This window comes from Lontra canadensis, unplaced genomic scaffold, assembly GCF_010015895.1.
Source record: "Lontra canadensis isolate GAN:19392208 unplaced genomic scaffold, GSC_riverotter_1.0 scaffold31, whole genome shotgun sequence".
In the NCBI taxonomy this organism is placed as follows: domain Eukaryota; kingdom Metazoa; phylum Chordata; class Mammalia; order Carnivora; family Mustelidae; genus Lontra; species Lontra canadensis.
In genome coordinates, this window is record NW_022631025.1 from 17,233,637 (window position 1) to 17,257,210 (window position 23,574).

Sequence of the window (23,574 nt, forward strand, 5' to 3'; positions counted from 1 at the left end):
ATCCAGCATAAATAGCTTTTTACCAATGCCTAACTTAAGACAACTAAAATTTACAATCATGTGGCAGTATAAATTTAAAAATTACAGTTCATACACCTTGACAGTCAAGATAGTCTAAAGTACAAAAAGTAAATTGTCCTTTAGCTAAATTACCTTTTTTTTTTTTTTTTTTAAATAGTAGGCTTGCTAGTTAATCCACACACACACAAAAATACAAGTTTCAGGTGTTCTTCCAATACCTTTTGTAGGTGTCATATGCTAGTAAACAACATATGCAGGTTCCTAAGATTTTTTTCCCCAGTCTATTCATGACTTTCAACAGAGCTCTTTATATGAAAATGTCTTTAAAAACAAAACAAAACAAAAAAACTTCGAGGGGATTTATTGACTTTTGAAAAGGTGTGTTATTTCCCTTTGTTTCAGATATGAGGCACAAACTTCTGAATTTAAGCTCTGTAAGGCATAGTACAAACCTCCAATTTACAAGTAAGGAATTCTCTGTGGGTTTGGAACTGCCATGTCACACGAAAGAGGGAAAATTATCTGTAAACTGGTACACTGCAATGTGTTGAGTGAGTCATGAAATGGCTGCTTGCCTTGGTATGCTGAAGAAAGGTTTTTGTGTTTGTGTTTTTCTTTTTGAATAAGACATGCCCAAGTCACCAAAAACTCGCCACGGGCCTCCATGACCTGGAGCATCAATGCGAGGAGTCCAGTGGCACACGCTTCTAACGCTTGCAATCACAATATAATAGAAAGCATGAGTAAACTTTTGTTTTTATACAAAACTGAGAAGAATCCCTTCCCGCCCCTAGCCCCTTCAATAAAACCCCAAAGAAACAGAAACGAAAATCCTTTAGCTTCGATTGACTAGTGTGGATACAATTAGGTTTCCATGCGTCACTGCAGCTAGGGTGATCAATTTCTTCCTTTCTCAACAGAAAGGGATCTTGTCATGCACCCTACAGCAAACAGTGAAGCCACAAACCTCAGTTCTACATAGCAATTCCATCCCAATTTCATAAAGACAAATAGAACAATCTTTCCCTGTTTGCTCATCTTCTTCAAGCTTTGAGATCATGTTTAATCAACTACATCTACTATAGCTCTAGTAAATAGAATATCTTGATTCCCTAAAACTGTAACACTTATGATCTTGTGATGAGGTTTTCTCTATACACACTGTAGGCCTTCAAATGTTATTGTTGACTTCTTTTTTCTTTTCTTTTTTTTTTGTTTTTTTTTGTTTTTTGTTTTTTCATTTTTTTCCCTTTTTTCTTTTTCTTTTTTTTTTTTTTTTTTTTTTTTTTTTTTTTTTTTTTTTTTTTTTTTGCTGCACCAAATTTAAGATTGCCCTTTTGGGCAAGCAGTGGTCTCTAGCTGTTAAAACATTTCCTTAGTGGATCACAATAGCTTCTAAAACTGCCTTTCTAATAAAGGCCATCAGAGAGGTAATACTAAACTGTGCATTTGCCAAATAAGAATATGAATTGTATAAAAGCTCATATTCCAATCCTAGGTCAAATGGCAAAAGTTCTACAAAGTTGGTTTCCATGTTTGTATAAAAGCTCCGACTGATTTTATGTATTTTGCTATGAAATTACCTTTGGGTCTTACCAGTATACCTCTACTCAGGAATGTGCAAATGATTTTATACAGCACGATGCTAGTACCGCTCTGTACGATAGTAAGATTTTTTTTTTTCTTTTCTAAATGGAAAAAAAAAATATCCCTAGTCAGAAATAAACTGACAAATTTACATTCTCCTCTCTTAAAAAAGTAAATAAAATAACATTATTCAAAATGTGAATTAGCTATAAGACATACAATTACATAGATACATATCAATACAGCACATTCAATCTGCCAAAAAATTAATGATTACAAAGCCAGTAAGGACACTGCAATATCAAGAGATGTATGTACAATGATTAGAGCATTCAGAATTGCACTATACCTACAGGCAGTCTGGTTCTTAATTAAATTACAGGTGCTTTCTGAGCAAAGTGAAAAGGTAACCTGTGTTGTTTGTGGCTGGGAAAGTAAAGAAGAACGTTCTACCACGACTTAGGAACTCCTTGGACTCCTCTAATAAGCCATGCGTTTTCTCTCTTCCCTTTGTTGTCTCCCAAAGAGTGATTGATAGGGAAGTTTAGACTTGGGCCAAATAGTATGATACTTAAAGTAAGACCAGTGTCGTGGCCTAATTCCTACTCTCCAGCAGGTTTAAAACAATCTTGATTTATTTCCTTAAATCCTATTTCAACTCAAGCTCACCAATACATGTGCTGTTTTTTTTTTCCTTTGCATTTGTTGATAAATTGCACGTAGAGAACTCCCAATATCTCTCCTAGTAGGTTCGGTTACATAAATACATGTTCTATAGAACGCTGACAAGCTACTCTTGAGTCCACAAGTCTTCCTTAGGTTCAACTTAGCCAGTGACCAGTTTAGAAAGATCCCAAAGGTGGTAAACCAGCAGGAAGTAAAGGTTTTGCAAATTAGAGGCATCAGAATACTCAACCAATGTTCTTGGCTGACCTTCTTGACCTTAAAGAACACAAAGAGTAACACTGGCTTTAAGTGACGAGATAGCAGATTTCGTGTTCTATCACAAAGACACTGTGTTACATTGCCGATCTGGACACGCAACATGGAATGGACACTGAACAATACGATCTCACGGCAAAGAAAAGAATGGACCATGCCAATCAAATTTACAGTTACTGATTGTTTGGTGTTTCGGGGTTGTTCTCAGCCAATTACTTTAGGACTCAGTCTTACTCTCTTCCATTTTAAGATACTGGCTTTTATCTTTTACATTTTCACCATTTTCCTTTTATAAAAAGCCAGCTTTGGCAACATACACCCATAATAAATTCTGGCCCAAACACTAAGGGGGGAAAAAAGGGAGGAAAAACCTGAACCAAGAGGGGGAGAAACCAAGAACAACCTAAGAAAAAGGTTCTGGGTAGCAGCCTTTGGGGTCATGTAGTGTCTGTTGGCATATACATACATATATTTTTTGGCATCTGCAATTTAAAGAGAGGGTTAAAAAAAAAAGGGTGGGTGGAAGGACCATGGCACATGGCATTTAAAAAAACAAAAACTTTGTGTCTCTGTTCTTGCCTTACTGACTTGTGCATCTCTCTCTCTGAGCGACCAAGCTATGGCTGAAGGTAGAAATCCAAAAGGAATGACACTTAACCGTAAGATGGGCAACCGTCATCCTAGCCCAACGTGAGGCAAGACAATATATTTATATAAAACAACTCTGTATGTGTATCCAGGGCCATACAGTGAAAACCACAGTATTAATATTTAGAATCCTTCAGCGAAACTACAAACATTGAAATTAAGCTGATGTCAATGGCTTAAATCAAATGATGCTGTCCTGACTGTATCATTTGGGAGAAAAACTTGACCAGGAATGGAACTAAGGTAAAGGCCATTGTAACCGGGGAAAAATCGGGGTGGGGGTGGGGCGGCGGGTATGGGTTAGCGGAAGGGCAATCAGCTTTGTTTTGCTCAATAGAAAAGAAAAAAAAAAAAAAGAGAAAGAAACAACCCTTATCTGGGCGAGTGCATGACGAGGATTTAAAATACATTGAGTCACAAGGTTTTGCCTAAAAAAAAGAGAGAGAGGAAATGTGCTGGGACTGTACTTCAGCATCCTGTGTTTCCTCTGAATAGTTTAAATAAAATCATAATATTTACTACAAACTCTGTGGACACGTTCACACAGAGTCCGGGACGGCAATAAATTAGTATTATGCAAATTGTTTTCCACAGAAATACAGTCCCTCTTGTACAGCTTCAATAGCCCACCAGGGAAGGGAAGGGCGGTGTCGAGGAGGCACAATTAGACCAGGTTGTACTCCTTCAGGTTCAACTGGAGGATGGTGTCCTTGACGGCAGCAAAGACAAAGCGGATGTTCTCGGTGTCTGTGGCGCACGTGAAGTGGGAGTAGATAATTTTATCACTGTCTGGGTTCAGGTCCACGAACATCTTCAGGATGAATTCTCGAGCTGCCTGGGCATCTCTCTGCGGTCCTGTTGGCCAAGAGAGGAGAGGAAAGGTTCGTCAGCTGATGTGTTAATGCCTTTGCTCAATAAGGGTTTACAGGGTCACTAAAGATGGTGTGGAGAGGACAGCCACACGGCACTGTGTCATACAGTTCCTCTCTGGCCTGTTCTCTGCCAGTCCCTCTGTCTAGCTTCTAGATGCCAGTGTTGCTGAGCACACCACATTGACGCAGCCTTCAATGTACTATGTGTGGTGATGAGAAAGACTGGTTTTAGATTTTCTTAGCTTTATTCAGGCTCTCTTCCAGGCCAAACACTGTCCTAGATGCCTTGAAATAGGACTGTGATCTATTGACCTACTGACTGTGATCTATTGAGGATATGTTAAAAACTTAGTTAATAATTTTGCAATTAAGTCTTACACTAAAATCACAGGCCCATAAACTGGACCTCATCAAAACAAGAAAACTTGTGTGTGTCAAAGTTGTGCATCACTATCGACAGTGAAGAGACAACTTACAGAATGTGTAGAATGCTGGCTAATCCCGTACCTCCTACGAGGTTAGTATTCAGAAACTAGAACAACTCCAACTCAGCAACAGCAAGGGGATCTGATTAAAAAATAGGCAAAGGGCTTGAAGACACATGTCTCCAAAGATCTACAATTGGCCCATAAGCACATCCAGAGAGGCTCAGCATCCCGTGTCACTGGGAAATGCAAATCTAAACCACCATGAGATACCACTGTCTATCTACCAGAGGGGCTAGCTCAGAAAAAGGTAGAAAATTAGTGTGGGCAAGGATGCAGAAAAATTGAAACCCTCACGCATTGTGGGTGGGAATGTACAATGGTGTAGCTGCTGTGGAAAACAGGTGGATAGCTCCCCCTAAAATCTCAACACGGTATTACCGTATGACCTAGTCACTGTATTCCTAGGTATATATCCAAAGGAAGTGAAAGCAGGGACTCCAAAAGTTAACTGGACAATGAGTTTCACTGCTGTAGTATTCGCAACAGCTAATAGGTGGAAACCACCCAAGCGGTCATCAACAAAGAACAGAGGAACGGATAAACAAGAGGTTGGAGACACACAACAGAATAGTAGTGAGCCACAGAAAAGTTGGCACAACATCCATGAACCTTGAAAACGTGATGCTAAGTAAAAGGGGCCAGACAAAAGAACAAATGTAGGACTGCACTGAGACGAGGCACCTAGGATAGGCCAATCAAAAGAGACAAACCACATTAGAGGTTACTGAGAGGTGGGGGCAGGGGAAATGAGGAGCTACTGCTTAATGGTTAGAGAATTTCTGTTTGGGGTGATCAAAAGTCTCGGGAAGAGGGATGGTTGCATTAATGTCACTGAACTGCATTGTTTTAAAACAGTTACAATGACAAACTTTGTTACGTATTTTACCATAATTTAAAAATTTACCAAAAGGCACTGAACTGTGTGCTTTAAATGGGTGAATTACATGGTTATGTGAGTTATAGGTCAATAGAGTTGTTTTAAAAACGTATTTAACAGGTTCTGATGAATGTACAGATGTCATCCTGAAATTAATGTTAATTAGCGACATTGAAACAAACACTGCTTCTATCAAGTACTGAGCATCTATGTTTTAGTCTTTGAGGCTCTATAGATGTACACTGGCATTTTTCTCCGGTGAGTTCCGTCCAAAGAAAGATGGCGGTCATGTTATATATAACCTTCTCCTCCTCTACTTCCTTCTGTCTGACAAGACACTCTCAGGATTCACGGCTTCCATTTTTTTTCTATCAATATTCTTGTTATCTATTGTTTAGGATAAAGAAATATTTGAAAACTCAACTGAGGGCTTGACTATCACTTCTAACAAAAGGAATCATGATTTTTTGACAGCCAACTTGAAGATATCAAGCCATCCTTACTGTAAGTTGGGGATTACCCCCATAAGCTTCTATCTAACTCTGCCAATAGGAAGGAGGAAAGAGCCATAAAGACACAGTTAACAAAGGTAATGTTTCAATTTTCGACTTCAGTGACCAGAATTGAAATCCTTGTTGGCAATTAAGAAGGCAGCGTCATAGTGAAAATACCATACAAATACCATGATAGTGTCTCATCTTTCTCGATGTGCTATTAATTCACTAATTTCACAGCAGTAATAATATTTAAAACCAGGACTAATAGGTTATTGGGGTTGGAGCAGCTTCTTATTTTCATAAAGGAGCCCCATCTTCCTGGTTTGTGAAGGAAGTTCCCTTTGATTTTAGTATTTACTCAGTTTGAGGGAAAAAGGGCTCTTTTTACTTAAACCCTAAAGAACATCAGAGTTAGACCCAACCAAGTTCAGCGAAGAGCACTTGCAGTGTGTTCAGTTTTTAAGCATAAATTACATGATTTGAATAAACACAAACTACAAAGAAATCATTCTAGCCATCCTAGCAGGCACAGAATTCCACAGCCTCTAGGAACAATTCTGCAATTCACGTCCATGTGGAAACGGTAATTTCTCTTCCGGAAGAGAAATACAGAAATGGCATTCATTATGATTAAGACCTTCTAAGTGCAGAAATGTGGAAGTGTGAAATTCATAATACTATAAACATGTTTGTTATAAAAACATGCTGCAGAGTCGGCTTAGAATTTTTTTAGTTGTAGCTCATCTTACAAGGGCTTTGTATGAAATGACAGCTGTGTTTGCTTAGTGAATAAGTTGCTTTTTTTTCTTTCTCCATGGCTAAGTTGCCTCTGTGTGTTATGTGCATGGTGGGGGAGATTAACAGTAAAAAAAAAAAGAAAAGCCAAGAATCCCCCACATATGTTCACACTTGCAGACCTTTGCCGTGCGTGCACATCTGGCGAAAGGAAAATGCTCATGGTGATGGGGAATCTGGGAAATTTACTGGATGAAGGAGAGAGGGAAAGAGATTAGAAGGATGTGGCAAAAAGGAAAAAACAAAAAACAAAAAATAAAAAACCCTAAACATCTATCACAGAGAATAAGTCTTGTGCTAGAGAGAAGTCAAGCCCAGAGGCGGTGTGCTGTGGGTGCTGTATTGAGTAGTTTGAGTCTCCGTGGCTTTGCTCTGTGGGGCAGGCGGTGCTGTATTTAGCCCCTGTTGTCTTATATGCAAGCCCATCATGAAAACCTGCTGCCCTAGAGCGGGGGCCACGTACGGTGTGGGGCGTCATTTCCTATTTGTTGGTTCTCATGGGACTCTGAGATAAATGAACAGTCTAGAGGCATAAGGCAAACGTGTGGTTACAGGTAAGCCAGATGTTTCGTGCCCATCTTCTACAGGTTGTTGTGCCCATCTTCTACAGTCTTGTGTTTAAAGACTGGCGTGTTGCTGTTGGAAACCAAGTTGGACACCCGCAAAGTTCCTTCTATAGTTTCCTCAGGAACAGTGAGGGACACAGTCTCTGGCATTGATAACTTAGCGGCGGACCAGTGGTCAATAAAAAAGCATAAAAATGAAAAGACTGTTTAGGCTAGGGAAGTAGTTGTTTTTGAAGGAAGAGCAAAGCACAAAGGAAAATGTCCTTGGATAGGGGACGGGAGCACATTGCTAACAAACGATGGAGAGTACTGTTTGTAATACCCTATAGCATCCCCAAACGTTTCTATTTCCATCCAGCAACCTTTAGAATCCTAGACATGTTTGAGAAGGGAAATTGAGTTCACGAAAGATGCAACCCTTTCCGTTCTGGGAGCCAGCATTGTACCAGATGCATGTGGGATGAAAAGATGAGAAAAACTCCCTCCTTGAGGTGTTTGTATCTTCACAGAAAGCCATGAAGCCGAACTGAATATTCGCTTCTTGAAGTAATCACCTTTCTGAGGGAGCTTTTAGAAGCTTTTAGAAGTATAGAAACCTTGAACTGGTACCCACTGCAGATCCTATGTGGATAATGTTGCATACGTACATCTTTAGAAGGGGTACTTTGGGTTTGTGTTCTTCTCTGTGCCAGATCCCATGCTAGGGACATACACAGTATTCTACTTAAGTAGAATTCTTTTCTACTTAAGAAGAAACTGAAAAGTTGAAGAGACTTGTCTAAGCCAACAATGCCCATAAGTGGCAGAGCTGGAACTTGGTGACATTCAAGCTGTCCTCTCAACTACCGTTCATCTGCATCTGGGTTTGGCACACTTTCTCTGTAAAGGACCGGAGAGTAAGGTTGGTTCTGGGGCAATGTGGCGACACTGGAAGGCCCTAATTCCCCTCCTCCAGGAGACACCCTATCTACACCTACTGTTAGAGCAAATCCTCTTGAAGAACGGAGGGCTGACTGTACAGCTTCAGCACGACAACACAGGGAGAGACCACATAAAGAATGGCAAGAGAGAGGAAGACACAGGGATGGGGGGAGCCCCATCCCTAATGCTACCAACTGTGGCAGAGGGGGACAGTACTGAGGGACTGTGAGCAGATCCGTCTGTCTATGGGCACAGAAAAAATGTTGAGGGTTGCAAGGGCAACTAAAATGTAAGGGACCAGTCTTCAAACCTGCCAAAAGGCAGAGGAGGGAGCTGCTGGAACTCTCTCCTGGTCAGAGGGACTGGTGGATGCTACGGTTGATGTACCCCTCCTCGGGGTACCTCAGGGGTACCTCGATGTACCCCTCCACCTCGATGGGAGTAGGTTGTGGGTGCCCTAGCTGGCCTGCTGCCTCAGGGAGCCCTGGGCCCCTAGCCCATACTCCTCTGCCCTCCCACCAAGGTGGCCCCAGCACCATGCACACTGTGACCCCCTGGTCAATGCTCACTACAGCTTTAGCGATCCCACAAAGAGAACATGGGTGCAAAGCACACCGGAATGTTCCAGGCTCCTACCATGTTGGCTTGATAGCAGCTCTGCCAGGCCACTTTGGGATGCCCTGAGATGTGTACCCCGACTCGGGCCCAGCTACCCTGCATGGTGCCCCCTGTGCGGAATACCCTGGGACACCCTGGCTTGTACCTACTTGAACTTCAACCATCCTCGCAGAGCATCCTCTGAATAGAGAGCCCTGGGACCCCTGGCTTGCACGTACTTCATCTTCAGTTGTCCTGCCTGGGATATGTTGGCTTGTGTCTACTCCAGATTTAACTGTCCTGCCAACACACCCTCAGCATGGAGAGCCCTGGGATCCCCTAGCTTGAACTCAATCCAGATCTCACTATTCTGCCAAGGTGCTACCTGTAAGAGCCCCAGGACTCAGGACTGTCCCAGCCCATGCCCATTTCCACTCCAGCCATCCCAGCAGGGCAACCCCAGCGTGGAATGCTCTGGGATTCCCCAGCCCATGCCAGCCACAGCTCTGGCCAAAGTGACCAAGCACACACGGTCTACACGGGGGACAACCATGCAGGAGACTATTCCATCAAGTTTAGGAGAAGGAGCCGTTCTTCCTACTTCTTAGAAACAAATGCAGAAAGTCAAGCAAAGTGAGCAGACAGAGGCAAATGCTCCAAACAAAGGAACAAGACAAACCCCAGAAAAAAAAGAAAACGGATAAGCAATATGCCCGATAGAGTTTAATGGTCACGCAGATGCTCACTGGCTTGGAGAGGAGAGTGGAGGAACTCAGAACTTCAATAATGAGATAGAAAATGTATTGTTAAAACATCAGAATTGAAGAATACAATAACTGAAATGAAAAATACACTCGAGGGAATCAATAGTAAATAAATGTGCGCAGAAATGCAAAATAACGAGAAGGAAGACAGGGTTGATGGAAAACACACAAGCTGAATGTTAAAAAAAAATTGTTTTTAAATGAGGATAAATTAAAGGATCTCTTGGATAACCTCAAACAAACATCTGCACTACAGGGCACCAGAAAGAGAACAGAGAGAGACAGAAAAGTTAGTCGAAGAAGTACCAGCTGAAAAGTTCCTCCACATAAGGAAAAAAACAGACGTTTAGGTGCAGAAAGCACAGACAGTCCCAAACAGGATGAGGCCCACAGACACAACAGGTAAAGAGAATTTTAAAAGCAGTAAGGGAGAAACAAAAAGTCATGGAATAGGTAACCCCTTAAGTCTCTCAGCTGACTTCTCTAGCAGAAATACGGCAGGTCAGAAGAAAGGGGGATGCCAGCTCCACGGTGCTAAAAGGCGAAAAAAAAAAAAACAACCTGCCACCAACAAGACTACTTGGTGAGGTTATCCTTCAGAATTGAAGGAGGGATATTGGGTTTCCCAGATAAAGGAATTCTTACAAGAAACGTTAGAGTGACTTCTTGAAGTGGAAAAGGCTATAGTTGGAAGATAATTAGGAATAAAAAGATGTAAAATGAGAACAATACGTAAGTGGGAGAAAAAAGTTCTAGAACATATTCAAACATCAGCAACCGTCAGTTTGACAGACTGCTATATACTCAGGATGTTATATATGAACCTCATAGTAACTGCAAGCATAAAACCTTTCATATGGATACACAAAAAAGAAGAAAGCCAAGCACAACATTACAGAAAGTCATGAATCACAGAGCAAAAGCAGAAGAAAGGAACAGAGAATGATGAAATTTAACAAAATGGCCGTAACTGCAGAGCTATCAACAATTATTTTAAATGTAAATGACCTAAATGATCCACCAAAAGACATAGGGAGACAGAACAGATTAAAAAAAACCCAGGGCCCTCTAAATGCTGCCTACAAGAGACTCCCTTCAGACTAAAGACACATGCAGACTGCATGTGAAAGGACAGATAAAAATATTCCTTACAAATGAAAGTGAAAAAAATGCTGGGCTACCAATACTTATATCAGACAAGACAGACTTTAAAACAGACTGTAACAAGAGACGAGAGCATTACATAATGATGAAGGGGTTAATCCATCAAGATGGTAAAACAATTGTAAATATTTATACCTAATACTGGAGCAGCTAAATACAGAAAGTAAATATTAATGATACAAGGAGAGAAACTGACAGTAATACAATAATACTAAGGGACTTTGAAACCTACTTACATTAATGGATACATGATCCAGGCAGAAAACCAAGAAGGATTTGTTTTTGAATATACGTTAGACCAGACGTATACAGAAATATATGTATGTATAGATACATTCAGAAATTCTATCCAAAACCAAGAAAATACATATTGTTTTCAAATGCACATGAGACATTCTCCAGGAGAGATCACAAAACAAGTCACAATAAATTTAAGAAGACTGGAATCATATCCTGCATCTGACCATGATGATATAAAACTAGAAATCAGTAACAAGAAAAAAAAAAAGGAAAAAACAAACATGTAGAAGCCAAACAACATGGTACTAAACAATCAATGGGTCAATATAAAAATCCGAGAAGAAATGAAAAAATACATGAAGACAAATGAAAACACAAAGGGCCAGAATCGTTCATATGCAGCAGCAAAAGCCGTTTCCCAGCAAAAGCAGGGAAATTAACAATGATACAGACCTACTGCAAGAACTGAAAATCTCAAACAATCTAACATTACAACTATAGGAACTAGAAAAAGAACAAAGCCCAAATTTAGTAGAAGGAAGGACATAATAAAAATCAGATCAGAAGTAAATAAAACAGAGACTAAAAAATAGAAAAGATCAATGAAACCAAGAGCAGGTATTTTGAAAAGATAAAATTATAAACCTTCAGTCAAACTCCTCAAGAAAGAAAGAGAAGTAACAACCAACTACAGAAATACAAGGGATTATAAGAGACTACTACAAAAAATTATATGCTGACAAACTGGGTAGCCTATAAGAAATGGATATATCTTCTAAAACTGAATCAGGAAGAAACAGAAAATCTGAACAGATCAATTACTAGTAACAGAATAGAATTGGTAATCAACTCCCAACAAACCAAAAGTCTAGTACCAAATGGCCACACAGGTGAATTCTACCAAACATTAAAAAAATATCTATTCCAAATCGTCTGTATTAATCTATTATAAAAGCAGAAGAGGGGCACCTGGATGGCTCAGTTGGTTGGGCGACTGCCTTCAGCTCAGGTCATGATCCTGCAGTCCTGGGATCGAGTCCCACATCGGGCTTCCTGCTCAGTAGGGAGTCTGCTTCTCCCTCTGACCCTGTCCCCTCTCATGCTCTCTCTGTCACTCTCTCTCTCAAGTAAACAAATAAAACCTTAAAAAAAAAAAATAGGAGAAGGAAAGCTTACAATGCCAGCATTACCTTCCTACCCAAACCAAAGTCACTACAACAAACCCCCTACAGGCCAACATCTCTGATGAACTTAGATGCAAAAACCAACAAAATATTAGCAAATCACATTCAACAATACAGTACGAGGATCATTCACCATGGTCACATGAGATCCATTCAGATCCATTCCAGGGATCCAAAGTGGTTCAATATTCACAAATCAATCAATGTGATACATCCCATTGATAAAACGAAAGATAAGAACCATATGACCATCTCAAAAGATGCAGCAAAACCATTTGACAAAATTCAACATCTGTTCACGATGAAAACCCTCAACAAAGTAGGCTTAGAGGGTACGTATCTCAACATAATAAAGGCCACACAAGAAAAACCCACAGCTAACCTCATACTCAATGGGAAAAAACTCTTTCACCAAGATAAGGATGTCCACTCTCACTAACTTTTATTCGATATAGTACTGCAAGTGCAAGTAACAGCACTCAGACAAGAAAAGGGAATAAAAGACATGTAAATTAGTAAGGAAGAGGTTAAACTATTATTATTTGTCCAGTGCATTTCTTTCTTTCCTTTTTTTTTTTTTAATATTTTATTTATTTATTTGACAGAGACACAACGAGAGAGGAACAGAAGCCGAGAGAATGGGAGAGGCAGAAGCAGGCTTCCTGCTGAGCAGGGAGCCAGATGCGGGGCTCGATCCCAGGACCCTGGGATCATGACCTGAGCTGAAGGCAGATGCTTAACGACCGAGCCACCCAGGTGCCCTGTCCAGTGCATTTCTATACACAGAAAAACTCTACAGACTCCACCAAAACATTATTAGAAGTAATAAGTAAAGCTGCAGGATACAAAAGTAGTACACACACATTGGTTGCATTTCTATACAGTAATAAAGAAGTAGCAGAATGAGAAATGAGGAAAACAATCCCATTGCAATTGCACCAAAAATAATAAAATACCTAGGAATACACTTAATGAAGAAGGTGAAAGATCTGTACTCTGAAAACTACAAAACACTGATGAGACAAACTGAAGATGACACAAATATTTTCCATGCTCCTGGACTGGAAGAATCCGTATCCCTAAAATGTCCGTACTACCCAAAGCAATGGACAGATTCCATAAAATCCCTATCAAAGTACCAAGAGCATTTTTCACAGAGTACAACCAATCCTACAGTTTGTATGGAACCACAAAAGACCCCGAAGAGCCAAAAGAATTGTGAGAAAGAACAAAGAAGCTGGAGGTAGCACAATGCCAGATCTACAGCAAAACTGTATAATCACAACACTAAGGTAGTACCAGTATAAAAACAAACAGATCAATGGAACAGAACTGAGAAATAAACTCACACTCACATCGTCAATTAATCTGTGACAAAGGAGGCGAGAATACACAATGGGGAGAAGACAGTCTCTTCACGGCGCTGGGAAAACTGGACGGCTACATGAAAAAGACTGAAATGGACCGCTTTCTTGTACCATATGCAAAATAAACTCAAATACAAAAATAAACTCCGAGTGGATTAAAGACCTAAAGTTGAGACCTGAAACCATAAAATCCTAGAAAAAAACAGAGACCGTGATCTCTTTGCTACTGGCTTTACCAACATATTTCTAGCTATGTTTCCTGTGGCAATGGAAACCAAAAATAACCCTATTAAAACTACAGTAACATAAAAAGCTTCTGCACAGTGAAGGAAACCTTCAACAAAACAAACCTACCACTCACCATGTGTCCCCCATCATACTAAAATGTCCTACATTGGTCTAGTATAGCCTATAATTGCATGAGTTTGAGCCAAAAATCCTGAGAAATGAAGTGACTTGATAATGGTTCTATAGATGGGAAGTACTGAAACTGGGGTATGAACCTGCATAGAGTGATTTCAGAGCACGGGCTCTTGACACAAAACTGTTCTCTTTCCAGAAAGAGGCAAGAGTAGCCCGTGAACAAAACGGGACCATAATGTTAGAAACACCGTTGTTCAAAGCTGTGGGACTGTTCCCTCCCATGATTATTTCCAAACATGTAGGTTTTTGTTTGTTTGTTTGTTTGCTTTTGCTATCACTTTCAGCATTGTCAGGGGACTGAAACATTTGAGGTCCTCAAAGAGCGGGGTGAACAGTCATTTCTACTTCATCAATCACACAGGCAGGCTTTGCAGACAAAGGCAGCAACGATGGGCTGCATGGTGTCAGCTCTTGGACTGGCTGGGCAGCCAAACGTACCCCCAGCTCCTGGGCCGGCTGAAGAGTGCCCACTTACCATCATACTCCGGGAAGTAGTCAACTAGGTGGGAATACATAATTTTCTCCTCTAGAAGATCTTTCTTGTTTAAGAATAGGATAACCGAGGAGTTCTGGAACCAGGGATAGGTGATAATTGTTCTAAAGAGTGCTTTGCTTTCCTCCATTCGGTTCTGGAAAAGAAATCAGAAAAACAAGGCATGAATTACATGATTACTCCATCCGTGTATTGTTTTGGAAGTACAACCCATCTTCTGCAGGCTTTCAAATTATAGTTGTTTTTAGGATTTGCTTGCAAAGGGTTCATGACACCCATTGGCTCTTTCATTAAGAAAGCTCTCAGACTGACATGGGTGACCAGCTCTTCGTCCTACAGACACACTCACCGCTAGATCATTCTCACCCGAAGGTCAAGAAAAGGCAGTAAATTGGGGGGAGTCCTCCTTTGCCTGGGGATACAAAAGCCTTGGTTCACGGGGACATTTCTTCCTGGCCACACGGATGATACTTTCCAGCCGCCTGATTTAGGGTTGTGCATGATGAACAGGATTCCAGCAGCAAAAACGCCTGCCTGGGATTCAGTCCACTTCCACTGCTCCCCAAGGCTGGTAGAAGCCATAGCCTCCTATTCCCATGGCGCCCAGTGTGATGCGCGCCCCCGGGTCCAAATCTAGGCCCCACATCCCATGGAACAACTCGTCTCTGGTTTATGGTCATGAGCTTAGCCAGCCAGCTCATCTGGTCCCATCCACCCCAGGACTGGGGCTGGGGACTCTGGAAGGAGAACCTTGATTTCACGCAGAATGTGGACAAGGACTCATATAGCTTTAGGACTTCCTGCAACAGTCTTGAAACAGAAAAAGAAACCAGGTCCTGCTCACCTGCTTTTAACTACTTGGTCAAACTATGCCTGACCTTCCTTCTGCCTCTGGATTTTCAGCCACATCAGCCTTTAAGAATCCTTTAGCTTCGACGCTAGTTTGCACTGTGTTTTTCTGTTTGTTATACAACATCCTTGCGATGGGGGATATATAGCTGGATACCTCCCCCCCTCCCAAGTTTCCAAAAGGAGATGAATGAATAAATGATTTTCAGGGATGACCACAAAGACCGGGGACTGACGCTATTAATGTTTTCTGCTCAGAGTTTGCCTTCCTGATGTAGAAGGTTCCCTAAGCTTCACAGCACAGGATTACAAAGGCCAAATTAACTCTCCTGCATAACCCTTTAACAACAGTTCCAGGAAGTCTCCAGGAAACTCTGTTCACCAGGGAGAATTTTCTAGATCCTAAATGTGTCTTGTTCTTTCCTTCTGTAAAGTGTGCCAAAGCAAATCAGGTTGAAAAGACCCACTTGGCAAAAAGAGATTTTCCCAAGTTTTATAAAGCGGATGATCACCAATCTCTTCAACTTTTAAACCTCCTGTCTATAATTGCTTATTTAAATACTAAGCACGGTGGGAGTAAATCCGGGAAAGGGACTTCATGGCTCAAGGGACAATGTTTATTTCACTGCATACATTTCTCTTTTGTATAAGTGACACGCACGGCTTTTTAAAAAGATCTAGCTGTATGCCTTTTACTCCTCATCAGTGGCAAAATTTTAACCTCCAGAAACAATATTCATTAAGAAATCATGTCTCGGAATCTATGGTTTTATAGGTTGGAAATTTCAGGACCGAAGAACAGCAAAGGCCCTAATAAGAACTAAAAGAACTTTAAAAGACTCTAAAGAAGGTTAAATTAAATAGTGACATCCTGGTGGGATAGTTAACATTTTTTTTTCTTATGGCTAAAGAAATTCTAGAAAGGCAAACTGTGGTCTTCAAGGAAGACCTCTTTAGAAGGTGGGTATAGACAAAGGGGTATCAACCAGTGAGTTTCCATTAGAAACAGTTACTATAGTTAGCGTTCTCCAGAAGGGATGTGACATGACCCCCAGGGACAGGGCTCTCTTTCGGCCTTTTCTGGGTGGAGTCCTTCAAAGGTAAGGGACTAGACGCTGACAGGAGACTGGAAAAGGGAGACAGGTGCTGAGCTCACAGAAAAGGAGGCTCCTGAGGTCTAAGAGTTTCAAGACTGGACTGGAGGGAACCCCCAAGCTCCAGGGGGAGTCTGCTGCGAGAGGACCTCGTACCAGCCTGCAGGACTGTGGCCAGGAGAGTGGACTGAGCCCAGCACCATGTTCCAGGGATGACCTGCCCAGCCGGCTGTCCCTCTGTGCCCAGTGTGGCTGCACTGAGGGCCACTCTGGAAGCAGGACCGCTGACTGGACTGGTCCCACTGAAGCTTTGCCCATGCATGCAGCATCTTCTATTGACCAGTGACCATAATGTGTGTGTGGACTGGGACTAAAGCTTCTGATTCAGGGACAAGCTAGAGAGCAGCCAAGTGGGCAGCTGACCAGTAGGATCCATATCACTGTCCCTTTGACTAGGTCTACGAGCTCCATCTGGGAACCCGGGAACCTGTGTTTTCACTCGACCCTCTAGGACAGTCTTGTGCGGGTTCAACTTTGTGAAGCACGAGGCTCCAGAAGGCCAACTCCAACTTGGTCATAACACCAACCGGGGGACCTTGTTAAGAGCTGGATTCAGATTCAGTGGGGGGCGGGGCCCGGGACTCTACATTTTTAGCAAGCTCCCAGGTGGGGCTGCTGCTGCCGCACAGGGCACACTGGGAGTCGGAAGGCGCGGAAAGCTCGCAGAGGCAGGACAAGGACAGACTCCATTTTTGCAATAATCAGTGCAGGTCCCCGGATGAAAGCCTAACCGTGCCTCCCTCTTTATTTTGCCCAATTAGGATCCTGACTTGGCGCTTTGAGTATTTACTCCACAGTGAAGTCCTGATGGGCCACCACCCCCCCACCATCCACCGCGTGCCATGGGTGAATTTTATAAACCTGTATGTTACGCAAAGCCCCTGGACTCAACCCTAAATAAACGAATGAGGTTTTCATTTCACAAGGTGGTGGGGAGTGTAGAGCCTGAGGCATAATCCCCTTTGCTCAGGAAAACCGCAATCTGCGAGGGAACAAACAGCGTGTCCCGGGAGGCTGGGTGGCACTGCCAGGGCATGGGACGTCACGGAGGAAAACGACACAGCGGGGCCGGGGACACGCAGAAGACTGATGAGAAGCAATGAGGTTCTGTTCGTCTCTCACGATACACTTAAAGGCAGTCACGGGGGTGGTGCTCATCACACCCACCTTCTGCGGGGCTTTGAAGCAGCTGAGTTGAAAAGGAAACTGGTAACGGTTTCCCTCTCCCAGACACAGCTCCTCGTGAATGGAGTGGGCCCGGCCTCTGCTGAAGACCCGGTAAGACTCGACAAGTTGTCACCACCCCGCCCCCAACACACACACACACACACACACACACACACAACTGCTCCCCAGCTGAAAGCCAGTGTCTTTCCCAGTGAAAGGGGCCCGGACAGAGGTGACACAGCTGGAACAGAGGAGGCAAAGAGAGATGAAGCTGCCAGGTCCTGCCTGGTCTCCGCAGCCTCACAGGGATGGGAAGAGGACTGAGGATAGGGACCACAGTGGTCAGTGGGTCTCTGTGAGGTCGTCCTGCCCGAAGTAAATGTGGCCACAGAAAGGTCAGTCTTGCCCAGACCACACCTGATACAGACTGAATGTGTTTCTCCAAAATTCCTCTGTTGAAACCCTACCCCCTGATGTGACGGGTTTAGGAGGTGGGGCCTTCGGGAGTTGATTAGGTCGTGAGAATAGAACCCTCGAGAATGGGATTAAGCGCCCTTAGAGAAGTGAAATCCTAACCCCAATGTGATGATGTTAGGAGGCGGGGCCCACAGGAGGCGACTAGGACCAGCGGCCCTATAAGATGCCTGAGAGCTCCCTCACCCGCTCCTGCCATGTGAGGACACAGAGAGAAGCCAGTGCTCTATTATCCAGGAAGGAGGTCCTCACCAGACATCGAAACTGCTCACACCTTAGTCTTGGACTTCCCAGCCTCCAGAACTGTTAAGAAATGTTTCAGGTTTATAAGCCATCCACCTGTGGTGTTTTGTTACAGGAACCTGAAAGGACTGTGACAATGCTAATCAGGTAAGTTACTCCTCCCCAGGGCTGGCACTGATCAGGGGGTAAAGCCCTAAGTGGAAAAGCATCACTCTTCCCCAGGGCCCTGGGGGAAGGACCTGCTCCCTGCTCCCCACTCCATAATCACAGGCAGAACGCGGTGACCATGGAGTGTCCTCCCCTGTTCAAACCCCCACTAAGGGGGTCTCACACACCTCACCTTCAAATATTTCATACGGATTCTCAAGATCCCCCATCTCCAGCAAACACAGCTGTTCTGTGCAACTCCCCCCACCCCTCAACCCCCGACCCATGACTCACATGGCCTCCGGGAAAAGGCCCTGAGCTTCTCATTCTGCCATTCACCACTCAGCATGGCCTGACCCCCCACGCACGTCCTCAGCCTGAACTCTGACACAAATGTCCTCTTCTCCACAAAAACAGACTCTGTGTCCCTGTGTCACAGACCCTGATCAACAGGACTTTCCCGAGAAACCCTTCTCTGGGCCTCACTTGGATTGGCCCCCATCTGCCTCCTGCCCCTTCCCCCACCCCCGCCCTGCACACACTGGCCTACTGTTCCTTGTCTGCCCATCATTCCTGGACACACACAGGGTTTTCTAGAAGCTGGGAATAAAGGTTTTTTGGACAGTGTCCGGGAGGATGGACTAAGACAGGAGCCTTACCGTGAGTTTATAACTCCATGTGTTGGGCAGAAAGAATGGGAAACAGAAGAGGTTGGTGTTACATGAGAAGGAAAGGTGTGACAGGGGAAGACTTAAAAACAAAGGTAGTTTTGACATGACTCTCGATGAAGGAGAGATTGCAAGGAAGAAAGAACAAAAGCAAAGCCAAGGAGAATCTGAATCCACAACTGTGTAAGAAGAGATCTGTAGGAATTCTGCAGAGAATAGTTCACGAGGGCTTCTGAGGGCTATGATTTGGGCATTAAGAAAATTCTCCGCATTGAGAACAGGAAGCATTTCCTCCTTGTTTGCATCTTAGGGTAGGGGCTGGATTGGCCCCAACATGCCAAGGTCTCTGAGCCTCCTCCATCACTCCCCTCACATAAGCTGCCATGTCTGCACTCCTGCTTGTTTCCTGTGCTGGCAGGTAGTAAGCTCCCACAGGAAACCCCAACACACAGCTCAAGTGCAGCTTAACAAGAGGCAATTCCTTGCCTAGAGCTAGGAGGCCACTGCTTTCCTTTCGGCTCTTGTGCAAACCTCCCTCCCATGGAGGAAGAGGCCGGATGCCATGGACACGGCCCAAGAAACCAATTGGATGCTGGCTTTCTTCAGGCTCTGTCCTGGCCTAGATCCCTGTAGGAAATATTCCCAGTGGGCCCGAAGGCACACTCTTCCATGTCTGCGGCCTTTGTGGCCCCACTGCCACAGAGAACTGACATTTGCTCAGAAGGCTGTGGCTCCCTCCTTCACTCCCACCGAGCTGGCATTTCCCTTTGGCAAAAGTTAGCATCAAACCAGAGACTGGAAAATCCGTTTCTAGAACTTCTACAACTCCTCATTATTTTGCCAGTACATCCATGCTCTTCTCACAAAACCCACTTCTTTTCTTTCCCCCAAAATGCAATTTAGACTAAGACCCGTAACTCTTCTTGTCCACGATACAAGCCTGCCTCTCCCTGTTGGCTATTTTTCCCTCTTACTAGTGGGTTGATACACCACATTGATTCACATTCCCCGTGAGATTTAGAACGTGACCTTTAAATGCAAAACTTTACACTGAAGACATAAACCCAGAGAAGAGTTCACTGAGGGCTGACAGTCCTCTACCAACTGGATCCGGCTGTCCCCCAGGTCCCGTGTACCCCAGAGAAACAGCGGTGAAGCTTTCTAGGGCCCAGAGATGCCCTCTGGTATTGGGGATGCAGGCGAGCAGAGTGATCGCCAAAATACACCAGCGAACGCTAGAGAATGGCCAGGTGGCTAAGATTCTGTGATCCCTGAGCCTTCCGCTAGCAAGGCCAAAGCCATACACTTGACAGACATGAGTGAGGTACAGGTACACAGAGTAGAAACATGAGCGTGTCTGTGAAGTGACATGCAATGATCGTGCTTTACGATATTTACGATATTTTTGAACCCAGGTCTTCAGAGTTCCGGATTAAGACATCTGCTGGCCACACACCCACACTCCATGGCAATTTCAGGGAGCCCCTGGGGCTTCCTTCTATCTATTGGCTCATGATGGAAAATGTGCAGGCAAGGGACCCTATACTGGGGATGCTTTCGTTGGTACCATTTCTCTGCTGCAACTGAACTGGAAAGGAGATAGATCATCACAATGTAGGATTTTATGCTTCAGGAATTCATACGACACTATATTTTCATTTTCAACACCACTCTTCACTTTGGATTGCTCTGACCAGCTTCGTGAGTTCTTCTCTGATGTAACTCATTCAAGAGAGCCTTATAAATCAACCTTATTCAGGGTCATTATTTTAAACAAGCAAGTTAACTACTGGGAATTTACCCCAAAGATAAAGATGTAGTGAAAAGAAGGGCCATCTGTACCCTAGTGTTCATAGCAGCAATGTCCATAACAGCCAACCTGTGGAAAGAGCCAAGATGCCCTTCAACAGACAAATGGATAAAGACGATGTGGTCCATATAGACAAGGGAATATTACGCCTCCATCAGAAAGGATGAACACCCAACTTTTGCGTCAACATGGATTGGGACTGCAGGGGATTATGCTGAGTGAGAGAAGTCAAACAGAGAAAGTCAATCATCATATGGTTTCACTACTTGTGGAGCATAAGGGATAACATGGAGAACATTAGGAGAAGGAGAGGAGAAGTGAGTTGGGCAAAATCAGAGGGCAGGGGGATGAACCATGAGAGACTGTGGACTCTGGGAAACAAACTGAGGGTTTTAGAGGGGAGGGAGGTGGGGGGATGGGTGAGCCTGGTGGTGGATATTAAGGAGGGCACAGATTGCAAGGAGCACTGGGTGTTGTACATAAACAGTGAATCTTGGAACACTGCATCAAACACTATGTATAGTGACTAACAACACACACACACACACAAAAAGCAAGCTAGTTTTAATGGAATGACCCATGACAATGTAAAATTTGAATGAAAACGGTCATTTGTAGCTCATCAAACATTGAATCCTTTTTTAAAACACTGAACATCTGTAAAAATTCACACCTTTAACAGGGAATTAGGAAACGTTCTCTCCGATATTTCACTGACATGTGTCAATGCAAAGACAGTAATGCCGAAGCCTTAGGAAAAAACACTTGCAAACTGGTCTTCTGCATATTTCTTTCCTCCCTCAATGATTTAGTAAACAGCTTGGTGTGTTTGACTCTGTGTCCCCAGCAGGATCACACGGTTATGTGTCCTATCTGATGTCAACGCTACGAGCGAATTCCAAACACGGTCTGTGCCAAGCTCCTGCGGTTGGTGGGTGGTGGGAGAGGGAAAGGCCAGCACTGTGGGCTGGGGACCTCAGCTTGAGAGATGGCTCTGCCTCAAATACTCCTATGACCTTGGGCAACTGATTGGAATTTGGTTTCCTTACACCTCCCCAAAGTTTGGGAGGACAGAAAAAGACAATGCGTGCAAAGTGTTTAGCTGTGACCCCAGCACACGACAGCTTGTGATGACGGCCGCTTTCCAAGATGGCAAGATGGCTGCAAAGGAACCTCTTGGGAAGGCAATTCGCTTACCTCAAATCCTTGGCCAAATTCTAAATCCAGTGGAATCTTTCTATTCCCAGGAACTGCATAAAGTTAATCTATCCGTGCTTTCAAATCCAGATATATTTGATTTACAAGAAACCGGAAAATTGTCCAGGTTTCCGCCAGTTGCTCACTTACAGGAAGACTTCCTCCGTTTGTACATTCGTCAAGGGGGAGTATCTTCAAAAGGCCTAAAAAATGTTCAATGCTCTCAACCCCAGAGCAAACCAAGAAAACAGATACTGTAAGGGGAGCAGCTGGAATGACAAATAATTAAACACAGCGCCCTAGCCTTTCTACCTCTGCTATCCAAATCAGACGGTAGGAATAGAACTAATAAGGATATTACACACAGCTGGACAGATAGAACTTCCTCCTGCATTTTCGTAGTCTTTGCAAATCTTTGCAAGCAATTATTTGAGATTGAATCTGGCATACACTCCAGACCCAAAGACCACTCCTGAAGGTTTTACTATTATAATTTCTACCTACGAGTCATTGTATTGTGCTGTGCAGGATGTTTAGAGAAGCAAAGAAAGCACATTTGCCTGTTACCTCCAGGTCTGAGGTTTCTAAGCAATGAGATGAGGTAAGAGACCAGGCCCTTGGGAAGTGAACCGATGCAAACCACAGTGGGTTGTAGGAGAAAAGTAGGGGGGAATGGGGGGCAGAGAGAAAGCCTGGAGGGAGGTGGTCACATCCTCAGACTAAAGAGAACAGAGAACCTCAACACACGACAGATGTTTAACCCCTCTAATGTGGAAGCCCACGGTCCTAGAGACCTAGGGGAGATGGGACTATGTCCTTGAACGTTTTCTAGTGTTTTCGTTCGGTCGAGTGATCAAGTAGCAGCCTCCTTGCAAACACTATTTTACAGCACACTGAGCTTTCTACTTACAGTTACCCTATGTTCCATTGTCCTACTAATTTTATGCTACATGTCAGCGATCCAATGTCTATCCTTAACTTACACACATACATTCCTTCTCTTATACTACGCCTCACTTACTGAGCCAGGATTTCGATATTTAATGCCTTGAGTATTCACATCATTGACTTTTCAATTTGTTGACCTTCCTCCTATCTCTCCTGTACTCCATTCACACTCAATAGCCCGCATCACCGTCTTGGGGCAGTTCTGCCACCGGCTCAGGAAAGATCACCACTTCCTTGCTCTCGGACATGACGCCCTATGGCCAAAAGCGGCTGTCCTCCCACACCCCACCCGTGCTTCTCAAAAATTGCTCCATCGTACCACAAACTTAACTCCCACATGCTGTCACTTTCATTGTGACCCCTCGCCCTCCACTAAGTATCTACTTGGCACCAGATAATTTCCCTTAGCTGGTTCACTGGGCATTTCTTCCAGCCTAGCTCTCACGACCAGTAACTCCCATATTTCAAACT

At 43.5% G+C, this 23,574-nt stretch overlaps 1 protein-coding gene across 1 annotated transcript in view; it reads right to left on the reverse strand.

Annotated features, from left to right (window-relative positions):
• Window positions 1-2,302: 2,302 nt before the first annotated feature.
• The window catches only part of LOC116873043 (guanine nucleotide-binding protein G(q) subunit alpha), a 300,399-nt gene continuing 279,127 nt past the window's right edge, over window positions 2,303-23,574 (reverse strand). The window contains exons 6-7 of the mRNA XM_032866683.1: window positions 14,429-14,582; window positions 2,303-4,053 (exon numbers count right to left, since the gene is read on the reverse strand). Of these exons, the coding sequence (XP_032722574.1) occupies window positions 3,863-4,053; window positions 14,429-14,582 (345 nt within the window). The 3' untranslated portion in view covers window positions 2,303-3,862. The remainder of the gene's footprint in view (window positions 4,054-14,428; window positions 14,583-23,574) is intronic.